Below are 12,589 nucleotides of genomic sequence, written 5' to 3'. Positions count from 1 at the left end.
ATTTTTTTGAGTAACTGTATTCTCCGCCTAATATTACAAATATCCTTACAACTTATAATATATTACATAAATACCACTACATATATATCACACAATAGTAATAAGATTATTTTAGTCATTTCTATTTTATTTCTACATCATCCCAATATAATACTAATATTTCTAAAAGTCCGTGCAAAAAACAAACTGATACCTACTTATAGAACCTACTTATAGAACGGAGATATATTTACTATAAAATTGAAAAATGGATAAAAGTATATTTGTTTTGTGAAATTGTTAGAATGAATATTTTTTTATATAAAATATAAAAAATTGTATAAATAATATAAAAATAATAAATATATATATAGTATATTAATTTTTTTTTAAAAAAATATGTATATCATTTTTTTCAAAAAAAAAAAAAAAAACACACACCATAAGTTAGCAAAATTTTAATTTTTATAGTTTCTGTAAATGTAAAACAAATATAATTTGATAATTACCTTATTTATATTTTTTCGAGTTTTTATTTATTTATTTAATTATTTTTTGCAATTATAATTTGATAATTAATCTTTATTCATGTTACATTGCAAACAACCCAAAACTTGCAAAACAGTTTTAAAATATATCTAAAATCGAAGCTCTATTGTTTATGAATTATATTATACACAAATATTATCAAAAAAGGGCATACAATTAACATGACACAAAGTAATAATTGAATTTATATCAAAATTTTCGAACCAATTATATATACTTGTAAATATCCGACACGATAATAAACAAATCAAGTTAAATTGTAACCTCAACTCAAACCCAGACATAATAACCTAATTATAATATATTAATATTAATTAATATATTTATTATATATGTAAAATAATTCTAATTTGATAATTAGTCTACATATTAATTTAAACTAAATTCAATCTTCAATAATCCAACTTAATTTACTATACATTACACTAAAACTAATAAAAATTAATATATCATGAGATCTCAACAAAAAATAATTGGATTTAAATAAAAAATTTCAACCCAATTATATCTATGGATCAACACAAACCTGACAAGATAATAAACAAATCGAATTATAATTGAATGATTTAACCTATTTAAAGTATTTAACCAACACAAAATACAATATACAAACATAGAAATGATCATCTATCCGAAAGATAAACATTATACCATTATCATATATATAAACACAAGATATACATATACATAAGAATTCTTTAATAAATATAGACCCCTACAAATATCCTTAAAATTTAAACTTATTTATATTAATATCTCACTAAATCAAATTAAAATACTATGTGCAAATAAATATCTACATACAAAAAAAATAAAAAAATTAACAACTATTTAAATACAATATTTCTTAAAACTCTATATACTAAAACTAAATATAGTTCTCGTTCTCCAGATTTATTCTCACTTTCTTGTTTTTTTTAAGTTGTCATCCAAAGTAAAAGAGTAGCACCCTTTCTTCTTTTTATTATCATTTTTTTTATCCTAATTAATATAAATGCAGCATATCAAACTCACAACACATAGCAATAATAAACACAGTACATAGCACTATGTATCTCAGCAAATATGACACATTAGTACAGCTCAACACAAATAAAATCACATGACTTCTATATAGAAACATCCTTCATTATTTTTATTTTAAATGGACTATATATGAAAATCATTTGGTATCTCAACCATTGTCACATAATAGTCTTGTATTTGTGCACGACACGCACTCATATATTGTGAATTAACCGTGCGCGCTGAGTGTTGCACACAAATACAAAAACCATTTCAACGACAATGAATGAGATACGAAACAATTTTCATATAATGTTCCTTCGACAAGACAATCACATAAACAAACAAAATCATAACCACAGGATTCCTAGGCAATCAATTCAGCGCTGTTATTACAACATAGAGATATGTACACATGCATAAGCATTCATCGATATTTGGTATCACACATAAACCATCCCACCTCTTTAAAAGCTTTCCACACAGATTGGTAATGGATATGCAATTCTCATAAGGAAATAAAACCTGTGCTCCAGTAAATCAATAACCTCTTCTGCCGCCAATAGGAATAGCATTCGAGCCAGAAATCGAAGAGCGGTTGCCAAAACCACCTCGTCCTCTAGATCGGAAGTTGCTTCCTGAACCCGCCAAAAAGAAGATTCAAGTTAGGAAATTTTGATCCCCGTCAATATAAGAAGAACGAACGTGGAAATAAACATTAATTGACACATTCCCAATAATCAAGAAATTAGAAAACATTTCTAAGGACTTAGATGTGTTCTCACTGAGTCAATAACTCTATAATCATTTAGCAATGACGCACAGACTTTCAAACCGAGAATATAACTATCTTCCTTTCACAAAAATATTCTTTTTTTTTTTTTTTTTTTTACGACAGATTAAAATTAAAACTTAAGAATGCAATATTATTTGGCCATTCCTTTGACTTCATTTCAATTTTTTTGCTCACAATATTCACCTGCCTAGAAAAATGAAATTAACACTGAAACTTCTGCGTAATATTATTTTACAATCATTCTACCAAAATTTACTTTCCAAATCAACAAAAACACATTACTTGACACACTCATCGAACTCCAAAAATACATCAAAATATATCAAAATTTTTGGCATGTTTCATAAATTTTGGAAATAAACCACTTATGAAACACCAATTAATCAGCAATTCTTACCCCCCGAACTAGGACCAGATCGAGCCAAAGCAGAAAGTTGCGGAGGTACAACTTGTCGTGCTTGTTGCAATATCTTAATTAGTCCCCTTGCATACTTGGCATTTCCATGTGTAAAAAATGTGAAAGCAGTTCCTTTGGCTCCAGCACGACCAGTTCGGCCAATCCTGTGAACATAATCCTCAAGGCACGACGGAAAGTCATAGTTGACAACACATTTAATGTCCTTCACATCTACAGAAAATAGTAGAGTTAGCATCAGAGGTAAAATTGAGAATGTCGCTACCTTATCCCTGCTGTTCTAAGATCAAAAACTGATCGTGCTTAAGATACTACACATCTCTTAAATGTGCCTACCTTACTTTGCAGGGATAAGGAGCCTGCTCATCCACAATTTTTTTCAATAATCATTGTCCAATCAATCAATAATCTTGTATGAGTCTACCGGCTGTCGCAAACTTCCAGGTCCCTAGTGTGGATGGGCACTTCAAATAATAATGCAACTTGGAAAGAAAGGAGGAAGGCAACATAGTGGAAGAATTTTACAGGCATTCAGTGCCCTTCTGTAATGCTTATTCTTAGGTGATGGAGAAAGAAAAAGAAAATACGAACAACAGTTGACAAGACCTAGTTTTCGTTAAGCTCTGATAGCAGTCAAAAGTCCATGGGGCGGCATACTAGGGGCGGAAATCAGATCTAAAAAGGTTTAGTAGGTCAGGTTATGACTCGAGCAATATGAAGATATCCATCGTATCAAACTCAATCCACCAAACTGCAATGGGTTAATATGGGCTGACTTGAACTTAATCTTAAGTTTTCAGGTCAACCAAAGGCCTGGAATATTACAAGACGAATCGCAGAATAAAGTAATAGAAGAGCCTAATAAAGATTTCCAAACCAAACATAAACTAAATTACGACAATGGAAGACTGAAACATAATGTATATGTCAATCATCTATCTAATTTTAACAAACAGTACAAACTCAGTCAAGAATATCCAACAAATATATAATAGATAATAAATCAGTAAAACAATTATATACATTAATATTTAGTTCAATTGTATTTAAAAATGGGTTGAGAGTTGAGCCAAAATTTCACACAAAACTCACCTATTGTCTTTGGGATTTATTACGCTAAGCCTGATTTTGAATCAAACCGAAACATCCAAATCCAGACCCATTACTTCTGTGTTACCTTTATGTTTTTGGGTCAGAAGAAAATGCCACCCCCAATAAGGATGTATAAGGTAAATAGACCTTAGGGAAAAGTAGATCAAATTGACTCTTATCTTCCCGATATAAAGCAACCTCCCAACTAATGGTCAAATCTCCGACCTATTTCTAGGTCATGACAAGGTTAGCACACCAAGCTTCAGAGGTCATGAAGGCTTTGTGTTTAGACACCAAATTTTCAAGGTATGGAAGGTTTAGGGTTCAGGATCAAAATGTTTAAGGTTAGGTACTGTATATCCTCCCTTCTGTGACGCATAAAGAAACTCCCGTCAGACACAACAAAATGGTTGTGATCAGATATAGGACACTACAGGAAAAGCATTTGTGCCCAACCCACAACTTCTTCAGGAACATGGAGAACAGCCGGAAGACTTGCCTACGCAGTTGTAAGATCCAAAACAAGATATGCTAAACCCTAAACTGTAAGACTTATCCTACCAAGGCCACGAGCAGCCACATCAGTGGCAATCATTACAGGACTCCTGCCAGTTTTAAACTCGGCCAGGACCCAATCCCTCTCATCCTGGCTTTTATCACCATGAATGGACAAAGCCGGCCATCCATCCATTCTTAACTGTCGAGTGACTTGATCACATCCTTTCTTTGTCTCCACAAAAATTAAAATTTTACTCCCATCCATCACATCCTTCAGCAATTTGATCAATCTGTTAAAGGATACCCCATAAGAATCAAGAACCTCGTTAGGATACAACTGGAGGTACAACCAAATTCACCTGTTATACTTCTCCATAATTCACCTGTTATACTTCTCCATATCGGTAATAACTTCAATAACTTGTTGTATAGATTGATTCGCTTTCAGATCTGGAGATCCAATGGTAACCTACAATGCAATAGAATAGAGATTATGTTTCTAATTCAATATTAAAATTGAGAAGTTTTCGCACAACCCTTATTTTACAACCAAAGAATTATCATTGACATTGAGCATATTTTACATATTACATTGCTGCTCAAGGATAAAATGTAAGACAAACCTTGTATGGATTTTGCAGGAATTGTCTTGCTAAAGATTCAACCTCCCTTGGCCATGTAGCACTCCAGTACAAGGTTTGCCTATCAGGTCGGATCTGGATTTTGAGAAATCGTTAAACTGAATACATCAGAACTTTCCAAACAAGATGCTATAAACAAGAACAGGAAAATTAGGTCCATAATATAGAGAAAGAAAGTAAGTAAATACATGAAGGTATTCATAAACTACTGTGTGTGTGCAAGAAAACTGCATTTAACAGCATACAATAGGAAATTTATTGGTTCAGTCTACGTACAACAGATCAGACAATATTATGTGTATTATATTTGCTATATCTGAACCACGTATCCGAAAAATTGATAAGCTACGTGGGCCCCCTGAATCTGAACATGCAGCCAACAACTTTCTAGGAGTAATGGAGCACGCAAACAGGTCAAAAAGGCGACTAAAAAGTGTATTGGTAATAATGATTGATATCTATTGCCGATTCTGTGACATTGTAGGACACAAGAGACCATGAACATGACACGTATAGGGACGCACGTACACGTACGCAGAGGTTATTAATGCCAATTTGCAAAGATACATAACTGAAAGTGACATAGGCAACTGGCTTGATACCTGAGAAATAATTTTTCTAATTTGGGGTTCAAAACCCATATCAAGCATGCGATCAGCCTCATCTAACACGAGATACGTAACTCTTCTCAAGTTAGTATGCTGAGCTTCCAGCATATCAATTAATCTTCCGGGTGTAGCAATGACGATTTCAACACCTGGCACAAGAATTAAGTAGAATATATTTCCCCAAAAGATCAGCACAATAAATTCAAAACAGTAACAGCACAGAAGAATGACGAATCTGAGTCACCTCTTTTAAGGTCGCGAATTTGCGGCCCTTTAGGAGCACCGCCATATATACAGGTACTTTTTATGTGCGCATATGATCCAAATTTGGCAGCTTCTTCTTGAATCTGAACAGCCAGCTCTCTTGTAGGTGCAAGCACTAAAACTATTGGCCCTTCACCATGTGCTGGATTTATATATATTAAGCCAAAAGAGAATTAGAAACATACGTTTATAAGGTTTTGTGGCTTTATCAAACTACCAGTTTCTGAATGAACTTACCCAGCCTCGGCTGAGCACTAACATGAACAAAAGCAGGAAGCAAATATGCCAAAGTCTTTCCAGAACCAGTCTCAGCTATGCCAATCAGATCTCGACCCTTTAAAGCCATGGGCCATCCTTGTGATTGAATAGGAGTCGGCTCCACAAAACCCAATTTAGATATGACTTCAAGGCAGTAATCTGCAAGCCAAATACCCATTAAACTAACTACACATAGAAAATTTAACAGAAAAGGAGAATCAGGCATAAAGCTTCAAGAGATCGGCAAATGCAATAAGACAATTGGGGCACGCCATCGCTAATTTATTTAAAAGGGGCAAAAAGAAACAAAGAAATACCAGGGAAATTTGCTTCTTGAAACATCCTAATTGGCTTAGGGACATCACGGCCTTCAATGGTGATTTCCTTCCTTGCACGAAACATAGAGACCTCTTGCTCAGTCATTGCCCTTACAGACGGACTCTCGACATAAAAATCTTTCTTAAAGGCAATCAACCCTCTGAAATCTGGCTTCGGAAGAGAAATATTATCCAAGTCATCCCCTCTTGGCCTACCACCATGGCCTCCATCAAAGCCACGACCATCTCTACCTCCACCCCGCCCCCTGCCAAAGCCCTCACGGGCACCACCCCTATCTCCACCACGATCATAATCCCTACTGGAGCCAAAACCTCTCCCATCACTTCTTCTATCTACATAGTCTCTACTACCTGATCCTTTCCCAAACCCTTTTCCTCCACTATCCCGTCCACCGCTATGTTCAGTCTCACGATGCCCAGAAGGACCTCCATATGGAATTGGAGCACCGCGTTCGTAGCCTTCGGCACCACCAGGAGCATGAGTCGGAACCCCCATCGGCGGCTGCCCCGTCAAATCACTGAAAACAATAAACAGAAAGAATCTCACCAAATAGAACCACAATTCGCTGCGGCAACTTCATACAACGCAGTGCAAACACAACTACAGTACAGACACTCAAAAACAACCGGTAACTCAGCATGAGACGAAGCTTCGTACGTCGCATCCCATTGGAAGTAAATTGAGCGGTGCGAGCAACAAACATAAAGATTATTACATTATCAACAAAGGATTCAAGAACAGCAACTTATTAGTATACTAGAATTCTTAGAAGCAACAGAAGATACTGGAAATCGTTCAACACCAAGAACCTCAAAACAATAAATTGTAGAAAGAAACATAGAATAATACCTCCGGCGCTGACGATAAGAGCCGGCATCGTGTTGTCTGGGATCGTAGCGGTCGTTAAACATTGCGAGAAGGTTTCTGGGTTGAAATTTGGGGTTAGGGTTCGCAGTTTTGAGAAGAAGCTCCAGAACCTTAAATGAATAGGGAAAGAAATGCTTCGAACCGGCGTAATATAAAAGTTGTTTTTCTTTTGTTTTTTTAACGCTGTTTAATGTTTAGATAAATATATATATATATATTTCTTTGTAAAATTGTAAAAATACCAGGTGTTTGTTTTGTACTCCCTCAGTGTTTACGTTGCCGTTTTCTGTTCGTCCTACGCATTATTTTTTTTTTTTGAAAAATAATTATATATTTTAATTTTATTTTAAATTTTTTAATTTTAATTAAACTAATTAGTTATTTTCATTTTAATTTATAATTATTTATATTATAGAATAATTATTTTACTAATTACATCCCTCCTAAAACACCGATGTCTACAGTATATCAGACTCAGTATCTGAGATGGAGGGAGTATTTAAATTTAAATTCAATAATAATATAATAATCATAAATTTTTTTTATTTTTTATTTTTAGTTTTCATGTATATTATACTCCTCCGTTTAAGGAAAATTAAATAACTTTGGTTTATTATGTTAAAGTGAAACATAAAAAGTCTCATAAGGATGATTGATAGAATGAACTCATAAGATCATATGATTCAAACTTCAATCTCTATATTATTAAAAACAAAATGGTAAAATAATATTTTATTATAAATCGAATATATACACACACAAAAAAAATTACTCCATTGGTCCACTAGTAAATATTTTACATTTAAATTTTTGCATATTCATCTTTAAATATTAATTATTATATCAAAATATAATACAAATTTAAAAAAAAAAATTGATAAAAATACGTCTTATAATACTAATAAAACGAAGTTTATACCAAAGGACAGAGAGAGTATTATAGAGATTTTCTACTTTGCACAAATTTCAGAGTTATAATTTTATTTTTTATGAATTTTATTTTAAATTTGTTTATGGTATACAAATATATTTTTGAATATTAGTATAATTGTAGTTGATATTTATTTTTATAAGAATATGTATAAACACTATAATAATAATGGTGTTTTTACTCGTGAGATTTTTATGTTGGTTTTACTATTTTAAAAAATATTTATCTAAAAAATATCAAATTAAATATTTATTTTAAATTAAAATTTAATTTTATATTCAAAGCAGTTAATCGATAGTAGTCGTAAAAAATTATGATTGACGGTTTAATTAGAAAAGTCAGTAGAAATTGATTTAATAGTAGAGTTTTCAGCATTCTCAAAAAAAAAAATTAAGCTATCTTGCCCATATTCGAATAATTAACGTGAAAAGAATGTCAAATTGAAGCCGATAAGATTAAGAAAAAGTTGAAAAAGAAGTTGGAAATTAATTAAAAATAATTGATGTTCCTAAAGAAAAAATAAATAAAGAAAAAAATTGAAGGAAAAGATAATTATGCGCTTTGAATGATCCCATCGGCCTTGGAATTTTTTTACTCTATCCGTGTCTCAGATACCATGTTCACGTTGCCGTTTCTGTCCGTCCCACATTTCATGTCATTTTCTTTTTTTTTTAAATGATTACACACTTTAATCTCATTTTAAATTTTTTAATTTTAATTAAACTAATTAGTTATTTTAATCTTAATTTATAATTATTTATATCATAGAATAATTATTTTCACTAATACATTTTTAATTATCTACTAATTACATCACTCCTAAAATACCATGTTTACATTGTAGCAAACACAGTATTTGGGAGGGAGGGAGTATTTTTTTTTATTCTATTTTTTAATCTTGTTGATAAATCATTTATCTCTATATTTTTATCCAACAACTTCCATCTTCCAACAAACAACCTTCTCATAACCACATTACCAAATCCACGAGCTGACCTCCTCTATGGGCTGCTTCACGGGCTGGACTGGTTCGGATTGGGCCATTAGTGTTTGTTTGGGCTTATAGCTACAAGAAATAAGTTGGGTAAGTTTTGGGCCTTTGACTAATATCCGACTTGGGCCAATTTTGGATTTGATAGCAAAATAGCTCCCCATGTCACCTTCTAATCATCGAGCTCACATCTGAGCTTGTTCTTATGGACGGTTGTAAGGCTGGGCCGGCCCGAGAAAGTAAAAAAAATCTATTATTTTCTTTGGACATTCTTTATAAGTATTTGACATTCATAGTGTGAAACAGCTTCTCACATCACATACCTAATCGAGTCCATACCCGGACCAGCTCTTATGGGCTGCCGTAAGACTGGCCGGCTAGAGAAGGTGAAAGGATCTGCTCATTTGAGGTCTTTGGTTGATTTTTTTTTTTTTCTTTTGATAATATGAGAACACGCAGCTGCTACCAGAAAGTATTCACTGGGTAAATCATCGGTCGAACCTAATACCTTGCAAACTAGGCCCGACAAAGCAAGTCACACTAACCGAACCATGTGTGGCATAATCTTCGTTAGGTAAGCCGGTGATCTAGACTTTTTCTTTTTGGTGAATTACAGATACATAATTATATTACACTAAATAACTATCTTAATTCAAGATTTTTTACTATTTAACACCAAAACTCCAAATTAAAACCAACGTTGTTTTGTTTATCGATGTCATACCAAAAAACCGGTTTTTTGGCTCTATTTATTAAAAATATCAAATTGTATTGTGTTACAATACCAAAAAATAATCAGTATGGTATCGTATCATACCAAAAAATTTGAAATTTTTTATATTGTTTTTATACGGTATGCTCGATATTTCAGTAATTCGATATTTTTTCATCTGTAATTTTAACATACGAAATTATTGATATGGTATCGGAATGGTAAAATATCAAATCAAAAATTTGACACATAATACGATATGTGATATAAATTTTGGTACGTCATAACGAATCATTCCTACAAACAAACCAATTCGAAAAATTTTATGTATTTTTTATTTTAAAATTTTTATAATTACAATTTTTTATTGTATTAGTTGCATTTAATTTATTAAAATTAATTTATTTTTTAATTATCTAATTACTTAGATTTAGAATCGATACACTAATTATTTTTAAAAATAATTTTGGTACATAAATATTCAATATTAAAAATTTAGGGCAAAACAACAAAAAAATCGGTTTACCAAATCTGCTGAAAACCCCCCTAGTCCTAAAACTTCAAAAAACCTACTCGTGGTTTGTAAAACGATACACACTCGCTCCCCTTTTAAATCACATTGACGCCCGTTAAATTTTAGCCTTATCAGGCCTTTATGCCCCTTTCTTCTTCTCTTCTCCACAACTTCTTTCTTCCATCTTCTTTTATTCCCCAAATTCTTCATCACTCATCTTTTTTCTCAATTTTTCTCTTCTTCTTTAATTCTTTTTCAGGTCATAGCAGTTCCACCCGCTTTTTTATTTTCTTTCTTTTTCCTCAATTTTTCTCTCTTATTCTCCAATTCTTTTTCAGGTCATAGCAGTTCCATCCATTTCTTTTCTTTGCTTCTTCTTCATCTCCAATTGTTCTTTGAAGAATGGAGAATTACAAAAGAATAAAAAGAGAAAGAAGATGACGGGTAGAAAGGGAGCAAGGAAGAAGAAATGAAGAAAAGAAAGAGAATAAAAAAGAGAAGGGAAAGAAGAAGATGAGAAAGAAGGGCCGGACATTAGGTTTTTTTTTTTTTTTTTTCCAATTTTATTTTTCTTTCTTTATCTCTTTTTCCCCAATTTTTTTTTTTTTTTTATTTTTTCTCCTTAATTATTTCGTACACGGTTGCAACTAGCAGCAAGTTCTTTCCTTCTTCTTAGATTGATTTCAAATCTTGATGTCAAATTGAATTTTTAGATTTCTGGGGTTGGTAAAAATAGAAGAAGTATTTTTGGGTTTGGTAAAACAGAAGAAGAAATCGACGGTGAATAATAACTTACGCATTCTCATCTCCATCTCCATGTCCAATCAATTAATTGTGATAAATTTAGTAAAATTTATGTTGTGTTTAGCGGATTTAATATAAATAAAAAAATGAATGGGGAAGAAGAAGAAAGAAGAAGAATAAAGAAGAAGAAGAACGAAGAAGAAGTTGGTGTAAAAAATAGTCAATAAGGGTATTTTAGTAATTTTATACAGAAATATCACTCTATGAACCAAAAATCGCATTTTAGGCGCGTGATATACCACTTTCGTTAGGATTAGGGGATTCTTTGCAACATTTTACAAATCACGGGTAGGTTTTTTGGAATTTTAAGACTACAAAGGATTTTCAGCGAATTTGGTAAATTACGGTGGATTTTTTGTTGTTTTGCCAAAATTTAAAAATATAATATTTTAATATTTATTTTATTATTTCATCTAAAAAATATTTTAAATTAAATGAAAATATGTCAAAGTTGACACAGTGTTATTTATTTAATTTATTAATTTTAACACGGATCAACTTGCTATTATATATTCTCCATTATCTTATCATTATTATCATTATCATTCCACAATAAAAATATCTTGAGGCAATAATCTTACAAAAGTGGCAGTGGAATTGTGGACCATAATTCCACCACAATATTATATGTATATTTATTTATATTTGGTTAAATTATATAATATTTTCCTTCCGTTTATTTAATAATTATACATTTATTTTCGCACAAAAATTAATGAATATTAAATTTTAATGATAGTTGATAGTACTTTTATATGTAAAAATTATTTAATTTTTATAATGTGTAAAAATTATTGTAAATATAAATATAAGGATATTTGTAATATAAAGTAATTTATACTTAGTTTAAAAAAAAAAAAAATAGATACTTTTTGTTTAGATGACAGAAAAATAGCAATATGTGTACTTACCAAGAGGACGACGGGGTATAAAGCAGTTCATATTTTATTTATTATATGAAACTTTGTTGTGTAAAACTAAAATGTGCACAAAAAAAAAAAAAAAAAAAAAACATCCCGTAAAGAATGATCTGGTGGTGTAGGGGTAGTAACTGCGGGTTCCTACGTCATAAAAAAAATGCACAAAATACAATTTTCGTTCAAAATTAATGTTATTATGAATAGATATCTAATTATGTAAATTCTATATAAATAAAAATGGTAAAATATCTAAAAAAATAATATTTTTTGAATAAAATTATTAACCAAACAATTTATCAACCATTCGGTAGTAGTTTTATTAAAGATGAACCATTACTTAATTTTTACAAAAAAAAAAAAAAATATATAAAAATTATAAAATAAAATATTAATCAATTATTTAGTT

General features: G+C 31.3%; 1 protein-coding gene across 2 annotated transcripts; it reads right to left on the bottom strand.

The window, feature by feature from the left end:
* Window positions 1-1,870: 1,870 nt before the first annotated feature.
* LOC127255209 (DEAD-box ATP-dependent RNA helicase 20) lies at window positions 1,871-7,459 on the bottom strand. Of its 2 annotated transcripts, XM_051280642.1 has the most exons (10): window positions 7,294-7,458; window positions 6,423-6,961; window positions 6,085-6,264; window positions 5,828-5,989; window positions 5,578-5,732; window positions 4,958-5,050; window positions 4,718-4,803; window positions 4,398-4,624; window positions 2,727-2,957; window positions 1,871-2,171 (listed from the first exon to the last, which is right to left on the bottom strand). In XM_051280642.1, the coding sequence occupies exons 1-10, from the start codon at window positions 7,353-7,355 to the stop codon at window positions 2,074-2,076; spliced, it is 1,833 nt and encodes a 610-aa protein (XP_051136599.1). In that variant the 5' UTR covers window positions 7,356-7,458; the 3' UTR covers window positions 1,871-2,073. The 2 variants fall into 2 exon arrangements, 1 of the variants encoding a protein (XP_051136599.1); XR_007839586.1 differs by lacking the exon at window positions 1,871-2,171 and having other exon boundaries at window positions 3,837-4,624; window positions 7,294-7,459.
* Window positions 7,460-12,589: the final 5,130 nt, after the last annotated feature.

The sequence above is a fragment of the Andrographis paniculata genome, unplaced genomic scaffold, assembly GCF_009805555.1.
Source record: "Andrographis paniculata isolate CXL003 unplaced genomic scaffold, ASM980555v1 Contig53END, whole genome shotgun sequence".
NCBI lineage: Eukaryota > Viridiplantae > Streptophyta > Magnoliopsida > Lamiales > Acanthaceae > Andrographis > Andrographis paniculata.
Note: the sequence above shows the minus strand (reverse complement) of the source record. Positions and strands in the feature narration are given on the sequence as shown.